The sequence below is a fragment of the Dasypus novemcinctus genome, chromosome 12 (genome assembly GCF_030445035.2).
Source record: "Dasypus novemcinctus isolate mDasNov1 chromosome 12, mDasNov1.1.hap2, whole genome shotgun sequence".
Classification (NCBI taxonomy): domain Eukaryota; kingdom Metazoa; phylum Chordata; class Mammalia; order Cingulata; family Dasypodidae; genus Dasypus; species Dasypus novemcinctus.
In genome coordinates, this window is record NC_080684.1 from 24,441,025 (window position 1) to 24,464,793 (window position 23,769).

General features: G+C 38.0%; 1 protein-coding gene across 1 annotated transcript; it reads right to left on the reverse strand.

Moving 5' to 3' along the window:
• Window positions 1-301: 301 nt before the first annotated feature.
• LOC101420137 (olfactory receptor 6C76-like) lies at window positions 302-1,054 on the reverse strand. Its single transcript, XM_004482571.4, has one exon. It carries the CDS (start codon window positions 1,052-1,054, stop codon window positions 302-304), a length of 753 nt encoding a protein of 250 aa, XP_004482628.4.
• Between the last annotated feature and the right edge of the window lie 22,715 nt (window positions 1,055-23,769).

Sequence of the window (23,769 nt, forward strand, 5' to 3'; positions counted from 1 at the left end):
CTCTGGATTCTTAATTTTATTTTCTTAAATTAGGAAAACATGATAAAAATAGAGATGTTTAAGTTTTGTTTTGAAATGTTTAAAATGTAGAAAAATTAGAGACTGAAATTATGAGCAGAAAGAAGTTGGCAAAATAAAAGGAATCCTAGATATGAAATAACCTAATGAAAAGAGTAGACCAGGAGAACATTATGCAAAAAGCATAATAGCATCAGTCACACCTTGGTAGAGGGCATAAAAGGTGAGGTAAAATTAATATGATTTAGGGTCCATATATCAACATATCTATGTTCAACCATTTTCATTTTTTTTTTAAACAATAGGATTTATTTGACAGGAAAGAAAATATCTTTCTTAAATTATCCCTGAAGGCTTGTTTTACTTGCTTATTTCTCAGAGTGTAAATGAAAGGGTTTAAGAGGGGGGCAACTGAAGTATTGAGCATGGCCACACCCTTATTTAAATCCACCCTTTCTTGTGCATTAGGCTTAATGTACATGAAGATACAGCTTCCATAAGAAAGGACAAGGACAATCATGTGAGAAGAACAGGTAGAAAATGCCTTTTTCCTTTCTTGTGCAGATGGAATCTTTAAAATCGTCCTTATGATAAGTGTATAAGAGATAATCACTAGGAGCAGGGTAGCAAGAAGTGTCACCAAGGCTAAAGTGAAAGAGAAGACTTCTATGTGCCTGGTATCTGTGCAAGAGAGCTGAAGGACAGGGCCATAGTCACATACAAAATGATCGATGATATTGTCACCACAGAATTTAAGCTGAAGACCCATGATGAGACCTGGGAAGACATCCAGAAATGCAGCCAACCAGGAAATAAAGACCAGCCTGGAGCAGACTCTGCTGCTCATGATGGTTGTGTAGTGCAGGGGTTTGCAGATGGCCACATAGCGGTCATAGGACATGGCCGCTAATAAGAAGAACTCTGCTGCTCCAAAGAAAATGAACAGAAATAACTGGGTTGCACAAGCATTATAGGAAATCATTTTGTCCTTTGTTGCTAGGCTGAAAAGGAATTTAGGAATACAAGTTGATGTCATTGAAATTTCTAAGAGAGAAAAGTTCCTCAGAAAAAAATACATGGGTGTTTTAAGGTGGGAATCAAGGAGAGTAAGGGTGATGATAGTCAGGTTGCCTAAGATACTAAAAATATAGGTTATAAATAGAAAGAGAAATAGCACAATTTGCCAGTTTGCATTATCTGTCAAACCCAGCAGAATGAACACTGTTGGCTTTGTATAGTTTATCATGGCCATCACCAAACTTTTGAAGGACTAGAAAGAAAATAAAAAGAAATGTCACCCTAGTTGTGAAACTTTTAGAAGACTGTTTTGAAAGGTCAAATAAGCCCATACAAAATTGCTTTAAAAATAAATATTCCATTATACACTAAAAATATGTATTCCATTATACACTTTTCTTATGTTTTTTCAATCTACATGTTCGATTACTATATTCTTGAAACTATATTCTTTTGCAACTAATATAGAGAGAGTTGAATTCTTGGATATCTTTGTAACCCATATTTTCCAAGAGTCTCATTTTCAAAGATTTGGAAATATTGCCTCACAAGGTTTGCATTGGATGGTCCAAAACCATTGTTGATTCAGAAATGTGCTTTTTTCTTACTCCTGTTTGTCAATATCTTAAAGTTGTTTTTATCATACTGCTAACCTGGAAAAAAAATGAAAACAAAAACAACTATACTTAATTTAGATACAGTCATACAAAAGGTTTTGGTAATATCAGTTTGAAAACAAATTTGTGGGTCGTATGCAATTCATTTTAAGCTTTTTAAAACTCTATTTAAAAACATACACTATATCCTATGTTTTAAGCAAAATCTTAATACATTTATTTTCATATTAGTAGTATACAGCTATTGTTTCTTATACTGAAAATGAAAATTACTCTTTAGAGCTAATACACATTTTAGCTTTAATTGGTACTTAAAGCAATTAATCTATTAATTCTTTAATGAAAAAATCATATGATATGATTTCCTTACATTTTGTGCAATTGCTCTTCCATATTTTACTAAACAATTTTCCAGCTCATGGAAAACGATGATGGATTTTCAAATGTTGGTGGATTTTCAATTAACTTTGATCTCTTGTGATTTAGGAAGGTGCACAAAAATTGTACATATTCACCTCAAATCAGCAGATAAAGCTGTGTAAATATTTAAAGAACTCAACTGATGTTAAAATATTTATCAATTCAATCTTTAAGGAAAATAATGCTGTTTTGACTCCAGTACCTGAAATTTATTATTAAATTTGTTTGTGATTTACATGCCACAATTCTGTAATAAATCCCATTTATGAATTTGAAAATTATGACTATAACTGTAAGTCATATAGATATATAGACAAAGATTTACCTACCCATTCTTTTTATAGTTTCTGTTTTTACTGTTAAAAAAAAGATCCATTAAAAAGGCAAATGATATAATTTTTATTTTAAATGCAAATCAAAAATTTATGAAAATTTAAATTACCATTTCTCCTTGGTATGCTTCTTAAGAAAGACTTGTTCATTACTTTGCTTATATTATAATGAATACCACTTTGACCTAAATTTATTTGTACCCAAGGTCTTATTTACACACCAACTTATAAAAAATGCCCTTGGTTTGGAGATTTTAAATTATACCAGCTTTTCTACATCCATTGTCCTTCATCCATTGTCACTGATAGTATGATTCTTCCACAGGAAGTCAGATTCCTAAACTTCATGGAGACCATGTGTAGCTAGCTCAGTGGTTGTGTGCTAGTTTAGGCACATCCTTAGTGCAACCCCCGAATCCAGGGTACCTCAAAAAAAAAAAAAAAAAAGAAAGAAATTAATCGCACTTGAGATCCAGGAATTTCATTTTACATACGGTGAACAAATATGTGCTATGTCTGAAAGAATGATACTTTAAAATCTTATTAACCCCAAAGTCAAATTAATCATACCAGGGAGAATTATGCTTTTACTAATACTACAAAAAATACAGACTTGATTTTTCCATATCCAAGAGCTGAGCTGATATATGTTTAGAGAGTATTGACGTAAATCTTTGGGGAATGACTCAATATGTTGCTAATGAAAACATTTTTAAAAACATTGCCTACGGGAATCAGCCTATCTATATGTTTACTAAAACAAAGAGATTAAAAAGCATTGACAAAGTACAATATCTTGTGACCAAATCAAACACAAAAATAACTTCTATTAATGTTATTTTCACACCTCCTATTTTGTACAAATGTTAATTGTTTTTAAAAATTGGATTATGTGCTGTTTAAACTAAGACGCCCTGCTTTTTATAGTTTTCATTACATCGTAAGCATTTTCATAAACATTAAATTATTTATGATAACGTTGTATTGCATTTCATAATTATTCCCAGCTTTCCTACAGCTTGGTGTTTGGAAAGTTTTATAAAATCATTGCCAAGCAGTGATTAAAGATGATCACATTTGAAGTACATATCACCACAGAATCCAGGATCTGTCATATCTTAGTCCGTGGCTTTGACCAGTTTTTTAATCTTCCTGTGATTTACTTTCTTCCTTCAACACGGGGATAAAATAGTGCTTCACATGTTTAATACGTGCATTTAATAAATCATGCAAAACACTTCCATGTGCTTAGAATTTAAGAAATGTTTGCAACTAATGATTTTAATTGTAATAAACAGTACAAAGCAGATTTTACTGTTGTTATAAACAAAATAAACAATTCTGTGCATTTTTTCTGCATCTTTTATTATTCACTTATTTACTCAAACCAAATGATATTGAATAAAAATAAATAAAAAAATGATTTTTAATATATGTGTTAGATGTTAAATTTAGCAAACTACGTATGAGCCTACATATGTCAAACTTTTAGCTATTACCTCTAATTTAGAATAGTATCATATGGTTGTTCTGAGGGTTAAAGCATCTAATAAAATTTAAAGAACTCAGACAACAGCTTGTACAAATTAAAGCAATAAAAATTTCCTATTATTTTAATCATTATTATTAATAATTATGCCCCTTATAAGTGCTCCTCCTATTACAAATTTGCTATTAGGTTGTCCATAAATTGTTTTTGAACTTCATCAAATGCTATTATTTGTAAGAATTAGAATTCTGTCAGAGATATTCTTCTTAAGTTCTTTAATATGGGGAATGGCATTTTATATATTTTAAATCATATACCATCCTTAAATTGTTGAGATAATATTTACTTGGTAATAGTTACATTTAGGAATGTTTATGTGTTGCTGATTTTCATTAGGATATCATTTAATCATTTTGTATGATACAAAAGATATGATATAGTCATAAAGTGAGTTGGTAATATTTTCTAAGTAATAAATAAAATAACATTTCATTTATTTATTTTTTTGTTTTATTAATTAATTAATTTTAATTGTATCTTTTTTTCAAAGATGCATAGATCACAAAAAATGTTACATTAAAAAAATATAAAAGAGGAAGCGGATGTGGCTCAAGTGATAGGGCTTTGCCTATCATATTGGAGGACTCAAGTTCCTTCCCTGGCACCTCCCAGTGAAAAAGAAGAGAAACAGTGCGTGCACAGTGAGCCAGTGCCCAGATGGTGAGCTTAGTGCCCATGTGGCAAGAGTGCCTGCACAGTGAGCCACTGCCTGTGCCTGTGAGTCAAGCAGCCAGATGATGATGCAACAAAAGAGAGACAAAGGGAAGAGTCAAGGTGAAGCACAGCAGAAACCAGGACCAGAGGTGGCACAGCTAACAGGGAACCTCTCTCCACATCAGAGATCCCCAGGATTGAATTCTGGTGAATCCTAGAGGAGAAAAAATGAGAAGACCAAAAAGAGAAAAAGATAGAGAAGATCACACAGCAAATGGACACAGGCATCAAAAACAGCAGGGTGGGGGAGGAGAAGGGGGAAATAAATGAATAAATCTTTAAAATATATATATACACACACACACATATATATACATATATATATATATATGAAATTCACATATACCGCTCCCCCCACTCCTCCCACATTAACAACCTCTGTCATCATTGTGGCACATTAATTGCATTTGGTGAATACATTTTGGAACAATGCTGCACCACATGAATTATAGTTTACATTGTATTTTACACCTTCCCCAGCACCTTAAAGACAAAGAATTTGATGTTGTTATGTTGTTCTTTGACATTTTAGTAAACTTGTTCTGAAATTAATATAAATATGATGATATTCTGGGTTTAGATTTGCAGCTGCATAATTGCTTACTTTTATTTGTTCTCTGTATTCTGTGTTCTTTTGGAACAGTTATAGTTTTCTAAAAAAATCTTAGTTTAATTTGAATTTTCAAGCATACTATTAAAAATTGTTTTAAGTCATATTCTGATATTCTTCCTAAGTGTTTTGTCTACATTTTCCTCTTCTCAATCAATACTAACAGACTTTGCCTATTGTCTTAGCTTTTCCAAAACATTAGATTTTATCTATATTAAATAATGCTGTTTGCTCAGTTGTTCTGAAAGTGCTCCCACATTTGAAAGAGGTCTGGGAGAAAGGTGACCTCCTCAAGCACTACAGAGTCTTTGCAAGTTACTGAGGACAGGGCATGTCACCACCTTTTAAGCCACATCCAGGGTTGGTGCTGTCCTGAAGCAAGGAGATCTCCATTGCTGTGCTGAACTTACAATGGTGCTGCTTCCAAGAAGCTGGGTATAGAGAGTTACTGGCCTTAGACCTGTGAAAGCTCCTTTTCCAGGAAATGGCCAGCAATTACAACTGTAGTGGGATTTCCCCTGGCACTGAGAAGAGCAGTTTCTTGCATCCTAAAACTAAAGACAAACTATGGCATTATTGGATGGGCCTTGGCTCCTGGATATAAGAGGAGAGCTTGATAAAGCCTTTACAGTGATGTAGTCTTTGAAGGCATTAACAGGAGTCCCTTTATTGCAATTTGGACAGATTTTAGGACCCCATTTAAGATGGGTTGATTTGCAAGTAACAGAGAAAGTAAAATTTGTAAATGAGGTATATTTTGTATACCCAATATATTAGGCTTGTTTAATTGTGATTGCTGAGAGAGTCAGTGCCTGTTTTGTGATAATGTTAGGGATGGAGTGGCCATTAATTTAGCAATTAATTTTGAAGAATTTAACAGAGGTAGTGGGATTTGACAATATATATGAGGCAGTGACCCATCCCTTTATTTGTGAGGTCCTTTGTATTTGTTTGTTTTAAATGATTGTGTCAAATGAGTGCCATGAAGGAAAATATTATCAAACTTATGTTATAGCTGCCTTCTTCTAGAATGTTGGATACACTTCAGATTTTGACTACAAATATTACATGTGATGACAAGGCTGTTGAGGCACTAAAATGGTACCCAGAAGTTTTAGTTTGTCAGGATGCTATGACAAAATCACACAGCAGATTTGGTTAAACAATGGGAATTTATTGGCCCACAATTTCAGAGGCTGGAAGTACAAATGCACAACCATGCTTTCTCGCTGAATCTGTGGTGTTCTGGTGCTGGCTTGCCCCAATTCTTAGGGTATCTTGACTAGTATTTCTGTCTCATGTCCTATGGCAATCTCCTCACCCTTGTATCTGATTTCTGCTTACTTCCAAATACTTCCTATGAGGCCTTAACTCTAACTCATGGCTTCTGAATTTCTTCCTTTTATAAAGCAATCCAGTAATATAGGTTAAGAATCACCATGATGCAGTTGTGTTACACCTTAATTAAAATTCATACCTTCAAAAGTCCCCATGTACAATGGGTCCATTTCCATGGGAATGGAAATTAAGATTAACAATCTGTCACTTTTTGGGTTACATAATTCAACGTATTACACCAGTTCAGGTGTATCCTTTCAGAGGTCAAAGCAAAGAGAGGCTAAGAGGCATTTGAAACAGCCACTGAAAAGAACATATTAGTTAAATCTCTAATAGCAGCATAATTACAAGTTACTTATTGAATGAATTCCATGATTTCAAATCATATTAGGTAATGATGTTTTAGAGTTGGTATATTACTCTGTCACAGTTAAATCATACAACTAAGTTATGAAAAGAACAGAAAAAGGAAATAGGTGAGAACTGGAAAATATAGTTATGATTATATAATGCTATATGGAAGCAGTTTGAGTGATTTTAAGTGTGAGTCAGTGTTTGATGCTTTTATTCTGAAGAATTTAATAGACTTCCAGCTTGTTTCTGATTTTGACTGTATTATGCAATGACCCATTTATATGTTATGTAGGTGGAATTTGGCAAGATGATCCTGTTAGTGAGATTGTAATATTGTGGGAATGACTAACAGAAAACCTAAAAAGAGGGGGAAGACCAGAGAGAAAACTGACAAAGACACAAATGCTGGGAGAAGGTAGGCCTAGGCACGAGCAAAGAATCCAAAAAATTCTGCAACTTGAGCTCCAGGAAAGAGTTGGTAACTTGGTAAGAAATCTGAATGTGTTAATCATTGGTACCAGCTCCTTGAGCAGACCCACCCAGCAGTCAATCCAGGCAGTACTGCTCAGGTAGTACTGCAGTCTTTCTAGTACCAATATGTTGCATAGAAGTAAAGCTAGAGGCCCTGGTTTTGGGAGAAGATTGACATAAAATTAGACCCTATCGGAGATTGGAAATTGGTTTCAGAACAGGAATTCAGACCCAGCGGTCATGAAAAAAGAAACAGGAGAGAAAATAAAACTCAGACCAAAAGATTATGAAAAAGAAAGAGGAAGAGGAAGAGGAAGAGGAAGAGGAAGAGGAAGAGGAGAGGAGAGGAGAAAGATAAAAGAGAAGAGGGGAGGGAAATGCAGGGGAGGGGAGGGAAGATAAAAGAGGAGGACTCTGTATTCAGATTCAGGGCATAGTTACAGAGAATCAAACAAATTGAGGTGATAAAGTTGTACATTTTGCTGATTAATTAAGAAAAGCCTTAACATCTTAAGAGTGTCTGTGTTCAATCTGTGTGTGAGAATCTATTTTCAAAGAAGCTTTAGATTATATAAATGTTACTTAAAAAAATAGGCTATTCCCATGTGCCCCACCCCTTCTGCCTCCCATACTTTCTCATATTTAAGCACTTTTTATTAATGTGGTACATTTGTTACAATTGATGAAAACATATTGAAGCATTGCTACTAACTGTGTGCTATAGCTTACATTATAGTTTACACTCTGCCCTGCACAACTTATAGATTATGAAAAAATGTATAATGGTCTATAGCCATCATTGCAATGTCATTCAGGACAATTCACTCAGTGAAACTTACTTTGGAATTTATGCTCCCCAGTGTAACAGAGTTAGACTCATTTATAGTTTCCCTACACAGGACTCTTTTGTCTCTTTTATTTGAACCTATAATTAACAATATATTATTAAACATATGTCACAGACACTTAAATCTTCGGTCTGTTCATGTGCTGTTTGAGCCCTGAATTCCAGTAGAGTTGCAAAACCTACTCTCCTGGGTGATTACAGTAGAGTCACCCGGGGCAACTGAAAAAGAGATGATGAGTTTTAAAACTGTTCTTTCCAGTATGAACATTTAATTTTTTTTTTTCAAACTAGTCATTTGGGATTTTTTTTAGAAAAATAATTTAAATGTCTCTGGAGAGAAATGTCACTGATGAGTGCACCCTGAAGTTACATTGAACAATTTTCATTGTTTCCCTTGGGAACTGATTTTTTTGTTCATTAAACTTCAGAAACATATATAATCTAAACAAGAACAGTGAGGAATAGAATTCTTAGAACTATTTTGACTTTCATCTTGTAAGTATTATTTTTATATTAACCTGAACTAAATGTCCCAGAAAGTATATATAAACATTTGAGGAAGTAGAAATAAGCAAGTAGAATGGGCCAATGAAATATAAGTTTCTTTTTATTTTGTGTTAGTAAAAAATATTTTCAGTATTTGTAATAGAGAAGCTTTGGTCAGTGGATAAACTATCATGAAGATACAATGAAAATTGAAACACCTGCCACACATCTCTTATGCTATCTTCTTTTTCTCCAGTTTTCACAGTTTTCCTTTTCTCCATGTCCCAAATTGGATATTTATTATTTGTCTGTCTTCCACTTTACAAGACCATTCTTTCAAAAACACCTTTTAAAAAATAATTCTCTTACCTTTTCCATTTTTTGTGCATCTAAATGCATTTCTTACATAATTATAACATAATTATTTCACTTAATACTAGGTAAAAATGTTTCCATCCAAATATACAATTTCATAATTTTGATTTCTCTTTTGTTACCATGTTCTGCTTCACCTTTTCCTAACTGTGGGATTAAATAAAATAAAAATAATTGACTTTATTCTTATATTATGGTTTATATTGTTTAATTCTCTTATGTTATTTGGTATCTTTATAGAGATTCCAATACCTGCTGCAATCCTCATATTTTAGTCAATTTTTTTCTATTTTCCCAAATATATCAATAAAAAGAATTTATTATCATTGTCTGCTAAATAAAATGTCTGAATCTCCTGAGGCTTACTTCTATTGACATTTATTGGACTTGTAGCCCTATATCTTTGCACACTTATATTTTGTTTTGAATATCAGAATTTTTTTAAAAATTACAAAATTGTAGGTTTACAGAAATATCATGCAAAAAATAGAGTTGCCATCTACCCATTATTAACATTTATTAACATTTTGAATTAGTGTAGTCTCTTTGCTACAAATGATGAGATAATATTATTATAATTGCACTATTACCTTTAGTTTATAGTTCATATTAGGGTTTGTTGTTTATGTTGTACAGACCCATTGATATAGCCTGTGCATAAATTCAAAATTGTTTCCAAGTGTACCTTGTCCCCTAAATGTCCAAATAAGTAATATAGGCCTTACAGTCTTTGAATGTTCAGAAAGGATGTAAGACTGAACGTGTATTCAAGGTTGCCTCCAGATGGAATGTGGAAGATATGCTAAATCCAAGTTGGCTTGGAATGTGGGAAATATGTAATTTACCTGGAGGAAATAACCCATGTGATACTCAGATCAAACACTGAAGTAACTAACCAAAGGTCTGTTTGCATACCATCAACCTTTATCTCCCTAATCTTAAACCTCTGTATAAAAGAGACCGAAAAATGCTATTCAGGGCTTGGTTATTAGGACAAGGGTCCGTGGAGTCTGGACAGTCGAAATAAACCAACTTCCTTCTTGGAGTTCTCCTGTCCTGGCCTTCAATACCATGCATACCCCGACTTCTCTACAACATTTTGGGGGCTCGTCCGGACTGCGCTGGGAAGGTCAGAGGCGGCAACAGTTGTTTGCCCCTCCCGGATGTCTCCGAGGAGACCAGGAGGGCCCGGGTGAAACCCAGTCCTGGGAGACCCTAGACACCCCATTTGAGTCCAGAAAGAGGTTGTGGTCTTCGCTGGAGCCCTCCTGGATGAACCAGAGGCACTGGAAGGTTTGAGAGACCCTGAGAACAAAGCAAGGAGCTCCGCACATAGGACTGGTAAGACCCCCGGGGGCATAGTGCAGGAAAAGCTTAATTCTAAAATTAGGAGGGAGCCTGATCAACTCTCTAAAAGGGGAGGCCCTAGAACTCCTGAGAATACAGGAGGAAGCCATCTCCTCTCCAGGTCCGAGGAAAGGAAAGGGGGGTGGTTGTGTGCGTGTGCTTGTGGCAACTGAGTAAGACGTAGAAAGTCACTTCTGTGGGGCGAGTGTGGAGTCCTGATCTGCAGTTCCGTGAGACCTCATACGATAAGGGCCGGTCTGGGCGGTTCCTGCAAAGGGACCCTCTTCTGTATCGGGGGCTTATACTGGTCCACTAAGGTCAAGAGGTGCCTAAAGCTCCCACGAGGGATGTGGCTGGAGACAGACAAAGCGTAAGGCTTGAGTGACTGTTGTGCACCATCGGCACAGGGTGGAAATGGGAAACACATACAGTAGAACCCCATTAGGTTGTATGCTGAAAAACTTCCCCCATGCATTGCGTGAAGATGTGTACGGCATAAGGTTTCAGCCAGGAAAGCTTAGGATGCTTTGTGAATTAGAATGACCAGCTTTTGGCATGGGTTGGTCCCAGGAGGGCACTTTGGATCCCCAGATCATCCATAAAGTCCATGATGCAATAACTGGAAATCCAGGGCATCCAGACCAATTCCCCTACAATGATGCTTGAGAAAACGCTGTGAGCCAAAACCCACCTTGGTTAGGGAAGAGCGTGACTAAGGAAGCTAGAATTTGCTTAATACAGAAACTGAAGAGTGCCTTCCCAGGGACCAGACCAAACAATCACCGTGCAAAGGGCCCAGAGAAAGTGCGTCCCAAGTCCAGTGCTAATCCACCCATTTCAGAAGGGCCATATGAACATGAATTTCTGCCATCTTATGCGATGACTCCCATCCTGGCAGTACTAAGGAATGAAAATGAGCTAGTCTCCCTAAGTAGTGCCCTGCTGTCATCATCCACGCAGGGAAGTACGACACCCACACCATCCCCACCACTGTTTTTATTGCCATCAGAGAGGGCACCTATACCATCCTCGCAGTTGCCTTTATCGCCATCTGCACCTGAGAACCCTACACCGTCCCCACAGCAGCTTTTACCATCTCCGCAGCAGTCTTTGGCACCTTCCGCAAGGGAAAATGCAGACCAGCTGCTTTTACAGCTGGTGGCTCCTAGCAGTGCCACTGCAGAGCTGCCGGTCAGTTGGGAAGGAGATGCTGAGAGGTGGCAACTCAAACCACAGGGAACCCCAAGGGCAGAGGGAGCAAAGAAAAAGGCTGCCTTTCAGCTACTGCTCCGTGAAGCCCAGACCCCACTCTTTTATGATGCAGATGGCCAGGTTCAGGGGGGAAACCGGACATTCATCTATCAGCCCTTTACAACAATGGATCTCTTTAACTGGAAAAGCCACACCCCACCATTCTCGGAGAAGCCTCAGGCCATGACAGACCTTTTCCAGTCCATCATACGGACCCACAAACCCACCTGGGCTGATTGTAAACAACTTAATAATGACTTTATTGAACTTTGAAGAGAGAATGTGTGTCACGCAGGGATCTTTAACCTGGCTTAGAGAGCACTCACCCTAGGGAACTTTGGACAGTGATCAATATGCCCACTTGCAGTTCCCAGAGGAGGACCCCCTGTGGGATCCAAATAGCGCTGCTGGGCTCAACCAACTAGAAATGTTTCATAGGGCATTAGTTGAAGGATTCAAGGTGGGGAACTGCAAGGCAGTGAATATGGCAAAGACCAGTCACATTCTACAGGTTCTGGATGAGAGTACTGCTCAATTCTATGAGAGACTGTGTGAAGCATTTCATGTATACACACCCTTTAACCCAGACGCTCCTGAGAGCCAAACAACGGTCAATGCAGCATTTTTTGCCCAATCATGGACAGTCATCTTGATGTGGGCTATGGGTGGAAGGCTCTGTGTCTCTTCAGAGATAACTAAGTTGTTTGACTTGTGGGTGTAGAACGGTAAGAGGCTGCAGTCCTGCCCTTAGGGACAGTGACAAGCAGGCTCCAGTCCCAAGAAATGTTTAACAAGGCAAGGGCTATAAACTTTAAGTATTTACGAGAAATGCAAAAACCAAGGCTTATCTAAAATGTCTGGAGCCCCTGCTAAAAGCTTACCTAAGATGTGAAAGAGATATATGCTAATTGAAGCCTATTGAGAACTGAAACAAAGGGACCATTTGGCCTTTCCTCTCTGTATAAAAGACGTTTGAAAATCTTGTTCGGGGCTCGGGATTCAAACTGAAAGCTCCCGAGTCCGGCCGGCCGTCAATAAACCATTTTTCCTTCTCAAAATCATTGCTGAGTCCTGGCCTCTCTATACTCAAATAATTGAACTTCTCTTAAATTCCACAACATTAATGGCGACCACGAAGGGACAATAAATGAAGACCAGAGACGGTAGCATTTTGCTGCCCCTTCCAAATCCCCGAGGAAGCCGGGAGGACTCGGGTGAACCCCAAATCTGGGCGCCCCTGGATTAAATTTAATCCAGAAAAGATGTGGGCTCCACCAGAATCTTCCCGACAAAAATCGAGGGCAATGGAAGGTCTGAAAAGAAAGATTCTGGGAACGAAAAAGAACTCCGAACATGGAAGAAGGTAAGACTCCCCGGGTGAGCACAGTCTGGAAGGCCCTAGTTTAATTGCTAAAAAGGGGAGGCTAATCACCTCCCGAGAGAACCCTAGTAGCCCCAGAAGGCTGAGAGGAAGCCGTTCTCTCTAAGCTTGGGAAAAAGAAGAAAACCGGAGAAAAGCCCTGGTGTTTTGGGTTTGTCTAACTGCATGTTAGAATCTGGTACTAGTCTTATATCCACTAAAGGAGTGGAGTCTCGATTTTAATAAGAAGGGCTATTTATAAGTTCAAGTCCTAATGCCCTGGAAATTAGTCTAGATTAAGAGAAACAAAACTTGGTTACAAAAAAATAGATCGGCTTTTCTAGTAGAGCTTGGTCTAGGTGTAAAGTTTAAACAATAGAAAAGTCTAGCTAAAATCTTTTGTTATGGTGCTAATTTGTGAATGAATTCGCTTTATACCAAATGTTAAGTGTTCTGAGGTTTGTGATGGCTGTGGGGGCAGCCGTGGTGAAAATAAATATATAAACTTGTGAGTCAAATTAGTGACCTTTGTGCTTCTGTCTGTGTCAGCTCAATGTTAGTGTTAGAGTTGTGTCCTTACATAAAGTAGAATTACAGCTGAGCTGGAGCCCTCCCTTGCCATTGGCAAGGGAGTGAAATGATTCTGGGGCAAAAGCTGAGGAGTCTAGATGTTTGTGCATGTTCTGCTGTCTTGTCTCTGGTCTGGCCCTTTGCCGGGGCTTAAAAGCCATCTGTGTCCGTGCCACGCACCCAAGTTTGTTGAGGATGTCCCAGTCAGGGTAGCTGGGTCCCTGAAAGAGTTGCCAAATTTGAGTAAGTTCTGTCTGCCCATTTTGGCTGAAAGCTAGAAATCGGAGAGCGGCTTGCCCCTTTCCAGTGAGTCCACCCTTCTATTCATAAGCCGCATTCCTGTTTGTTGTGCACCCGACTGCCTGGAAAGGGGGGAAGTGAAAGAAGTGAAAAGCAGAATCAAAATAAATGCAGTAAAGTTCCCTCCTTAGAGTGTAAAAGCCAAAATACGTTTGCATTCTGCTCAGGTTCTTAGAAGGTATTGTAGTAACCTTAAGTAAGAGAATGTGTTCTGTAAAAGTAAACTTTGTATTAAGAGTATAAATAATTATAAAAGTTTTACAAAGCATTGTTTAAAGTATTTAAGTGGCTAATTGCAAAAAGTCATTATTTAACAAAACTGAATTGATAATAATAATAATAAAAGGCAATTTTATAACAAACTTATTCGGCAGCCAATCTCCCCTGCCAACTTGCTTCCAAAAAAACTGTTTCTAGTATTACATGCTACTAAGTATTTAAAGTGAAGAAAAGTTCATTATTTTAACAAACTTGTTTAGTATTAATGGCAATTATATGTTGTAAGAAGTTTGCCTAGTAACTTAGTATGTAAGATATATAGAGTGAGTTTTTATTGTTAAAAAAACAGAAGATGATTTTGTCCTAAGATAAAATGATTAATTATTGAAAAGAGTAGAGTGTAAGACAGAACCTGAATAAATACTGAAAGTGTAGAAGGTTTGTAAAAGAGAAATTTTTATGATTAAAATTGAATAAGATCAATATACAAAGAAAATCTTTTATCAATAGCTTCTTGTGCTTTAACCTCATCATTTCCTCAGTGTTTAAAGAAGAGTCTTACCTCTTTTAAAAGAACATTTATGTTCTAGAAATCAAATCCTGAAAAGTAGCCTTTTATTTCAAACTAACTGCAAGAGATTTATTCTTTTACTTTAAAAGAAAAATTAAAGTAATAAGTTCATTTAATATGTTATAAGTCGAATAAAAAGTATTTAAAAGTGTTATAAAATTAATAAGTTTTAAAAAAATTAATAAAAACTGTAACTAAGAGTTAAAATCATTTATAAATGCATTTATATTATAAAACAGTAGAAAGACAATAACTGAGATTATAGCTGAGTGAATTTAGCCTGAAACTATTATTTAAGTGTAAATTCTACACTAACCTTTCCTTTGTTTATAGTTACTTCAAGCCTAACCTCACCCTTTGCCTTTGCCTATGGTTATTTCATAATTGAGAAGAGCTGGGACAGCACTGTCTCCTCTCCTGGTATTAGTAACCCTTTCTCTCATGAATTCAAGTGTAAACTAAATAAATTGCTGCCTGATAAAATAAAGTTAAATGACCACTGGAGTTTTATTATCTCCAAAACCAAAAGGAAAGTAGAAGAAGAGAAGTCTCCTGCCTTGACGGTCAGTGTTCCTAAGAGTGGCAATTCATGAGAGAAAGCAGTCTGTCTCCCTGAGGCTTCAAATAGCCTCAGTAAATATATATAAAATTAATCTTGTTGCTTATCCAAAATTCTGCTAATTTCAAAGTAAAATATAAAGTTCTAAAACAAAATGGTGCTAAAGCATTGAGAACATTTTAGTTATTACAATCCATTAAGTAAAAAAGAAAATTCTTGTAGTAAACTGCATGGTCATAGTGCAAATTAAGAAGAGTTTCAAAAGTCTTTAAAAAGTTTAAAGTAACTAAAGTCATGTTGTTGTGTCAAACTATTCATGTCTGCCTATTTGCTCAAATTGTTAAAAATTAAATATGCAGTTATATTTATAAATATTCTTAAAGCCCAAATTGAACTAAGCAAGATAAAAAAGTCATAAAAATCTGATTATAAAAACAATTAAAAAAAGGCCTCCTCTTTGCAAGAGCTTTTAAGGCAAGACTAGGTGTGGCAGATTAAACCTATCTACTAAGCTAGAGAATTAAAAATCAGTTTGCCTGGTAATTTCCCAGTTTAAACCTTTGTCAGCCATAAATTAGAAAAAAAAAAAAAACAAAAATTAAGTTAATTTTCACAGAAGAAAAATGTTGATGTAACCCGGTGGCCTGCTGCCTCAGTCTCCCACTCCCGGGTTGGACAGCAGTAGAAGAGACCAGTTTAAGCCAGTCCTATGGGCAGTAAAAAGATGCCCAAGAAGGAGCTAACTAAGTCGGTGCCATTTCAGCACTAAATTCTATTCCTTATTTGACAAAGGGGGGAGCAAGTAAAAACTAAAATAGTTAGAATGTGATAAAAAAAAGCAGTTAAATCAAACTTTTGCGTGAGAAAGTTAAATCTCAGATAAGCTGTAACTTCTGAAGTATCCAATCTATAGAAAAACAAGAAGAGCTTGCATGCTAAGCTTAAAAGTATAAATTGTGTCATTTTTCTTTGTTCGGGGCACCAGCCATATCTGGCTCTGCGCCCCTTCTTGCAAGATTGAAAATAAAGTATTTTCTTCTCCACAATCTGGTGAGCCTTATTTTCTTCCAAAAAATTTCTTTCCAACAAAATAAGGTAATTAGTGGCTCTATTAACAAATTTCAGTAAGTAAAAAAAGTCCATATAAACTATAAAGAGATCTTTCCTGAGTTATGATTTTTAAAAAATTAAGTAATTGTATAATGTGTTTTGAAACCTAGTAGTCAGTATGCATGTGTTTTAAAACCTAGTAGTCAGTTATGCTTTTAAATTAATAATTTTCATAACTTAAAAAAAAGAAGTTTTTAGCTTCCTGTAAAAAAAAAAAGAGAACATTCCTTGCATAAACTATAATAGTTTCAATTTTATTTAACTTGAGTGTAATCTCCCATAGTTAATTTATAAACTAAATTAACATATGTACAAAATCTTTACAGTAATGAAAATTGTAAGTGAAAATTGTAAGTTCACATTAGTAAAATTAAGCTAAAGAAAAAAGATTGTAGATATGCTCTCTTAAATAAAGAGTAAATTTCTTTCATTAGTAATTGTAATTTAGTAAGTTTATTTAAACATGAGATGTCTAGTCAATGCAGTTATAGTCAATTATAAAGAGTTTGTAAAACATCTTCCAAACTGAAAATGTTTAAATAGTTCTAGTTGTAAAAGTCATTGTTAACTAAAGAAACTTAGATTAGTATTAGTAGCAGAAATAACTTCATGATAATAAACCTGTCTGAAGGCCACTGCAAAATACACATTTAAGTAAATAGTAATAAAAAGTTGTCTTGATTCTATTAGAAATATTCTGTTTTCATTCTAACAATGAAAAATAATATTTTTCCTCTATTACTAAAGTAAAGTACCTACTGTTATCTTCATAGTAAAATTGTGTAAGTAAATAGTCATTTGATATATGTATTGCGTTAAGTTGTTTAAAATATATATAAAACAAAAAATAAACTTTAACATTGTCAAACTCTTGTGCATTCGAACCAAACCTTGTATACATTACAGGTGGCCTCTCCATGTGAGTTATTGGCTAAGCTAGTCATTGACCCCTCAATTAAAAATATGTGCTATATCAGTCTCTAGTTCTGCTCCTGAAGTCAATAAAAACTATATTGCAGTTTCAAGCTCCTGCAGCAGCCAATAATGACTCGGTACAGCCAAGTGTACAATAGATATCGCCTCCAGACTGGCACTGTTCCATGGTGCCAGAGAGCACTATGCACCAGGCTAGTAAAATACTGAAAAATCTCTAGAATACTAGAAAGATGCTGCAACTTGCTCACTGCATTGAAGAACATGCTAAGTGGAGCCATGATACCAAAAGACTGTAAGTAAAACTTAAACACAATTAGCATTATGGCCTGCTCTCATGGAGAGATAACATGTAAAGTATTACAAACCTGAAACTCAAAACTAATAATGGCAACTCTAAATCCTTATGCATTAAGTAATACATTAGTTAATATTAAGTGCTGTACTTTTATCCTGTACTAAATATATGCCTAATAATTGTAATGTTATCTTTTCTATTTTAGATCAAGTGCAGAAGTATATTAGACATGTTAAATTCCTAGTAAAATCATTTTCTAAACAGTTAATAACATGTCTATAAAATAAAGTAGCAGTCTCAGCCAGTCTCAGTTAGCAAAAGTGAAGCTTGCTTGCTGATGGTGAGTCACCTATTGAACAAGTCAAAATTGCTAGAAATTGTACAATGAAAACCAAAGTGTAAAAATCTTTATTCTGTAGTTCTGATCACTCCCACAGGTAAAAACTAAGAGTATTTCCAAATTAGTGTTCTAATCCTGAGTGAAGCCAGTTGCCCAAAGAGTACCAGTTCACCAGGAGCATCTAACAGAGCGAATGAGTGTCAATCATTGAACAGCTTAAAATGTGTCTTCAGACAAAGCTAAGTGTCTGTTGCAATTTCTCTCTAAAGATAGATAACTTAAAAAAAATATATATGCTGTTCCCACCAGCTTTTAAAGAATGCCATCTTTATAAGCACCTAACCTTGTCTACCTCTGTAATCCAATGTGTCCTCTTTTAAAAACAGGTATTCCAAAATTTTAATTAAGTTTGTTTCTTTCAGAGTGAACATCTTATTAACCATATAAAAACTTCATCCAACTTCGTACAAAATGCCAGATCCATCTTCCTCCAGTTAGAATAAATTAAAGAGTTTTACACCTTATTAAGCAATGACTACAGCCCATAGCCAGCAGGAAGCAGTTACAAAAAAGAGATCGTCTCCCTTCAGCACCCCTTTTAAATTAAAGGTGTAAACTCTTTAAAAGTAAAATAAAAGTAATAGATGGATCTAGAACCTGACTAGAAATCCACGTGAGTGCCAGTAGCAGCAGAATAACTGCAAGAGGCCCCTGCCCAAGATTCTGCTGTCCAGAATGAAAAGTTCTAAATTTCTAAAAACGGCCCTAGATGCTGTACTAAAGACTGATAAATAATCAGTCAAGACAACAAACAGCCATCCACCTCATAGCTCCAACAATAATTATGCCAAAGCTTAGCAAGTAAACTTTGACAAAAGGGGGGGAATGATGTGGGCTATGGGTGGAAGGCTCTGTGTCTCTTCAGAGATAACTAAGTTGTTTGACTTGTGGGTGTAGAACGGTAAGAGGCTGCAGTCCTGCCCTTAGGGACAGTGACAAGCAGGCTCCAGTCCCAAGAAATGTTTAACAAGGCAAGGGCTATAAACTTTAAGTATTTAAGAGAAATGCAAAAACCTAGGCTTATCTAAAATGTCTGGAGCCCTTGCTAAAAGCTTACCTAAGATGTGAAAGAGATATATGCTAATTGAAGCCTATTGAGAACTGAAACAAAGGGACCATTTGGCCTTTCCTCTCTGTATAAAAGACGTTTGAAAATCTTGTTCGGGGCTCGGGATTCAAACTGAAAGCTCCCGAGTCCGGCCGGCCGTCAATAAACCATTTTTCCTTCTCAAAATCATTGCTGAGTCCTGGCCTCTCTATACTCAAATAATTGAACTTCTCTTAAATTCCACAACAATCTGAAGAAAGCTGCAGAAGTTGGATGGGTTTGCTGGAATGAATCTCTCTCAGCTCATGGAAGTAGCTACTAAGGTCTATGTCAACCATGATGTAGAAATAAGAAGGGAAGAAAATAGAAAAATGAAAAAAAGGCAGATCTTCTGTCAGTGGTAGTTGAGGGTAAATCCATTCCTGTGTCAAGGAAAGTAAACCAGCAAGCCCCAGCCCCAAGGAGAGGGAAAGGCCCACATCTAGGGCAAAATCAGTGTGCATACTGCAAAGAGGATGGGCATTGGAACCGAGTGTGTCCTAGCTGGCCACTTGACCCGGCCTCTGTAGCCAAAACATTAGCCAGAAAAGCCAGTGGGGCATCACAACCCAAACACTGAGTCCAAAAAGGTTCAGGAAAAAAAAACTGTAGATCAGATCATTGGGCTGGCAGGAATGGAGGACTCTGATAGAGATTATTAGGACAGACTTGGGTCCTATTCTCTCAGCCCCACGGAGCCTATGGTGGAGTCCAAATTGGGGGCCACACCATACATATGATGGTTGACCCTGGGGCTCAACCTTCTGTAATGACCACGCCAGTTGGGCCTCTATCAAAAAGACAAGCCACTATCATAGGGGCAACTGGCAAAAGTGCCCAATGGCCCTTCCTTCAAGCCAGGACCTGCAAAATTGGGGGAAAGGAGGTCACTCACGAATTCCTTTATCTTCCAGAGTGCCCAGTCCCCCTCCTGGGTCAAGACCTGCTGTCTAAACTGCAGGCTCAAATTACATTTGATGATACAGGGCAATCCACAATGACAACGGGGCCACAAGACCCTCTGAAAGTAGCGCTAACCCTTCCTCTACAGGAGGAATGGAGACTGTTTTGCCTCAGTGAGACTGGCCAATCCATGGCCATGCAGCTCCCCTTTGAAGATGTGCCTGAAGTATGGGCAGAGGGTAACCCAGTGGGATGGCACATGACATTTCTCCAATTATTATTGAAATAAAGCCTATGGCCAGTCCAGTAAGCATAAGGCAATATCCAGTTCCACGCAAAGCGCAAGTAAAGGTCCAGCTACATATTAAGAGATTACTGAATGAGGGCATATTGAGGTCATGCCAGTCTCCATGGAACACCCCACTCTTCCCAGTTAAAAAGGCTGATGGGGATTACCGCCCAGTCCAGGACTTACAAGCAGTTAATTCAGCAGTAATAACCCTTCATTCTGTGGTTTCTAATCCTTACACTCTTCTCAGCCTAATACCCTCATCGGCAAACTACTTTTCATGCCTGGATCTTAAGGATGCCTTCTTCTGCATTCAGGTAGCACCCTGGAGGTAGCCAATTTTTGCCTTTACATGGGAAAATCCAAGCTCAGGTGAAAAGCAGCAACTAACATGGACGCGATTGCCTAAGGGATTTAAAAATGCACCCACTACTTTTGGACAAGCCCTGGCCAGTGATCTCAAATCCTTTAAAGCAGGAAGCCATAATTGTTTTCTCCTCCAATATGTAGATGACCTCATTCTCAGAAGTCCTACCTACCAAGACTGCGCTGATGGAACCCATGCTCTTTTAAAGCATCTACAGCAAAAAGTCTATCGGATGTCTAAGAAAAAAGCCCAAATCTGCCTACCTCAGGTCAAATATCTAGGTTATAAAATAATGCAGGGGCACTGTGAACTGGAACTTGAAAGAAATAAAGTGATCTGTAGTCTCCCTGAGCCTAATAACTACTGGAAGCTGCGAGAGTTCCTTGGGGCAGCTGGATTCTGCCACAATTTGATCCCCAATTTTGGGGTCCTCATGCGCCCTTTATATGAAGCCACAAAGGGGGGAGATTGTGGTCCCCTGCTCTGGGAAAGCCCACAGAAAAATGCTTTCACTGCTCTCAGACAAGCTCTAATGGAAGCACCGAGCCTCGGACTTCCAGACCACACTAAGCTGTTCTTCCTCTATGTTCACAACTGCTAAAGCATCGCAGTAGGAGTACTCACTCAATACCTTGGTTCCTGGCAAAGACCTGTAGTGCATCTATCCAAACAACTGGACACTGTAGCCCAGGGATGGCCCTCATGTTTGCAAGCCATAGCAGCTGCAGCCATGCTTACAGTTGAAGCTATAAAATTAACTCTTGGGCAGCCTATAATTGTATGAGTTCTGCATGCAGTAATCACAATCTTAGAAGCCAAAGGAACACATTGGCTTACTAACAGACACCTGGTTAAATATCAAACCCTATTATGTGAAAATCCATCCATCCAGCTGGAACTTGTAAAAACCCTAAATCCAGCCACCCTGCTACCCATGGAACCAGGGGTTCCATCCCCATAACTGCCTGGAAACATTGGAAGAAGTATATTCCAGCCAGCCAGACCTTCAAGACCAGCCACTGGCAAATCCTGACATGGAGTTCTTCACAGATGGGAGTAGCTTTATGCAGGGCAGCAATCAGTGAGCAAGATATGCTGTAGTGACATCTGAGACCACAGTAGAGGCACAGTGCCTCCCAGATAACACATTAGAACAGAAAGCTGAACTCATTGCCCTCACCTGAGCCCTGCAACTTGCAGCTAGAGCCAAAGTTAACATCTACACAGACTCCAAATACACCTTTCTTACCCTACATGTTCATGGAACCTTATACAAACAAAAGGGACTCATAAACTCAGGAGGGAAGAGCATTAAATATGGCACACAGATTCTGGAGCTACTAGAAGCAGTTTGGGAGCCTGTCAAAGTGGCTGTTATGCACTGTAAGGGACACCAGACAAGCCACAGCCCCATTGCCCAGGGAAATCAGAGGGCAGATGCTGAAGCAAAAACAGTGGCACAGGAGGGATCCCTATCTGAAAACCCGGCCACCGCTCTCATTCCTCAACCTCTTAATTATCAGAACATCCAGTATATACTGCCTGCTCTCGCTCCACAGCCTTTGAGTCACTGAGAGCCGCAATATACTCAAGCTGAGAGATAGTGGATACTCTCTGAGGGTGGGACACAAGGAGAAAATGGATGATGGAGATTGCCTGATCACAGAATAGTTGTGCCACAAATATTAGCAGCAGCCGTAGTTTAAGACTACCATGAGAACACACACTTGGGAAAAACCCATCTTAAGGAAGTGTTAGAAAGATTCTTCTACATCCCAAGACTAGTCGCTATCACCCATGCTGTACGCCAACGGTGTGTGACATGTGCAAAGAATAACCTTCATCAGGGGCTCACAGGAGCCCCAGGAATCCAGAGAATTGGTAGTATGCCTCTTGAAGATCTAGTAGTTGATTTCACTGAAATGCCACTATCTAGAGGCTATAAATATCTCCTAGTCCTTGTTTGCACGTTTTCTGGCTGGGTGGAAGCCTTTCCCACTCAAAGAGAAAAAGCTGAAGAAATAGCTGAGGTTTTCCTCACTATGGGCTACTGCTCTCGATTGGCTCTGACAAGGGACCTGCCTTCATCTCCAAAATCAGTCAAAAGATTGCAAAGGCACTGTGCATCCAATGGAAACTGCACACCACTTACCATCCTCAGAGCTCAGGAAAGGCAGAGTGAATGAACTGTACAATAAAGACTTATTGCCAGGGTTTGACAAGAAACTGGGCTAACATGGGTGCAGGTACTTCCAAGTACTCTCCTACAAATTTGAGCCAGCCCAAGCCAAAAACTAAGCCTAACCCCTTATGAAATCCTCTTTGGGAGTCCTCCTCCCTTAATCAGAAATATAGAAGGGGATCTCAGAGAAAGAGGAAGCTTATCCGTAGCTCAGCAGATGATCAGCTTAGGAAAAACCCTACATAACCTGCATCACTGGGTCCAAGAAAGGGCCCCTATTAGCTTAAGCAGCTCTGTACACCCATACAAGCCAGGAGATGCAGTTTGGGTAAAGCACTGGAAGTCAGCTCCACTAACCCCTCAATGGCGAGGACACTATCTTGTCATTTTATCCACCCCCACTGCAGTTAAAGTAGCTGAAATCACCCATTGGATACACCATAGCCAAGTCAAGCGAGCTGTCCCAGAGTCCTGGACCTGTATTCCAGATACCCACAGCTCAACCAAACTCATCTTGTGAAAAAGGGGAACACCAAGCCCTGCTCCAGTCACACCCCAGAAGCTGACTGGTCCAGCACGGCTGAAGATTGAGGACAGACCACCAAGCCCTGCTCCAGTCACACCCCAGAAGCTGACTGGTCCATGAATGGCTGAAGATTGAGGATGGAACATCAAGCTCTGCTCCAGTCACACCGGAAGCTGATTGGTCTATGCACAGCCGAAAATTAGGAATCCGGTTTAATCCGTTACAATGCCCTTTGGCTATTTTTTCCTACTTCTAGCCCTAACCCGCCCCTGGCCCCAGGTCGACACCACAGAGTGTGAGCCATGTATTCAAAAGGTGCATACAGGGGTCTATGTCAGCACCGCATTAA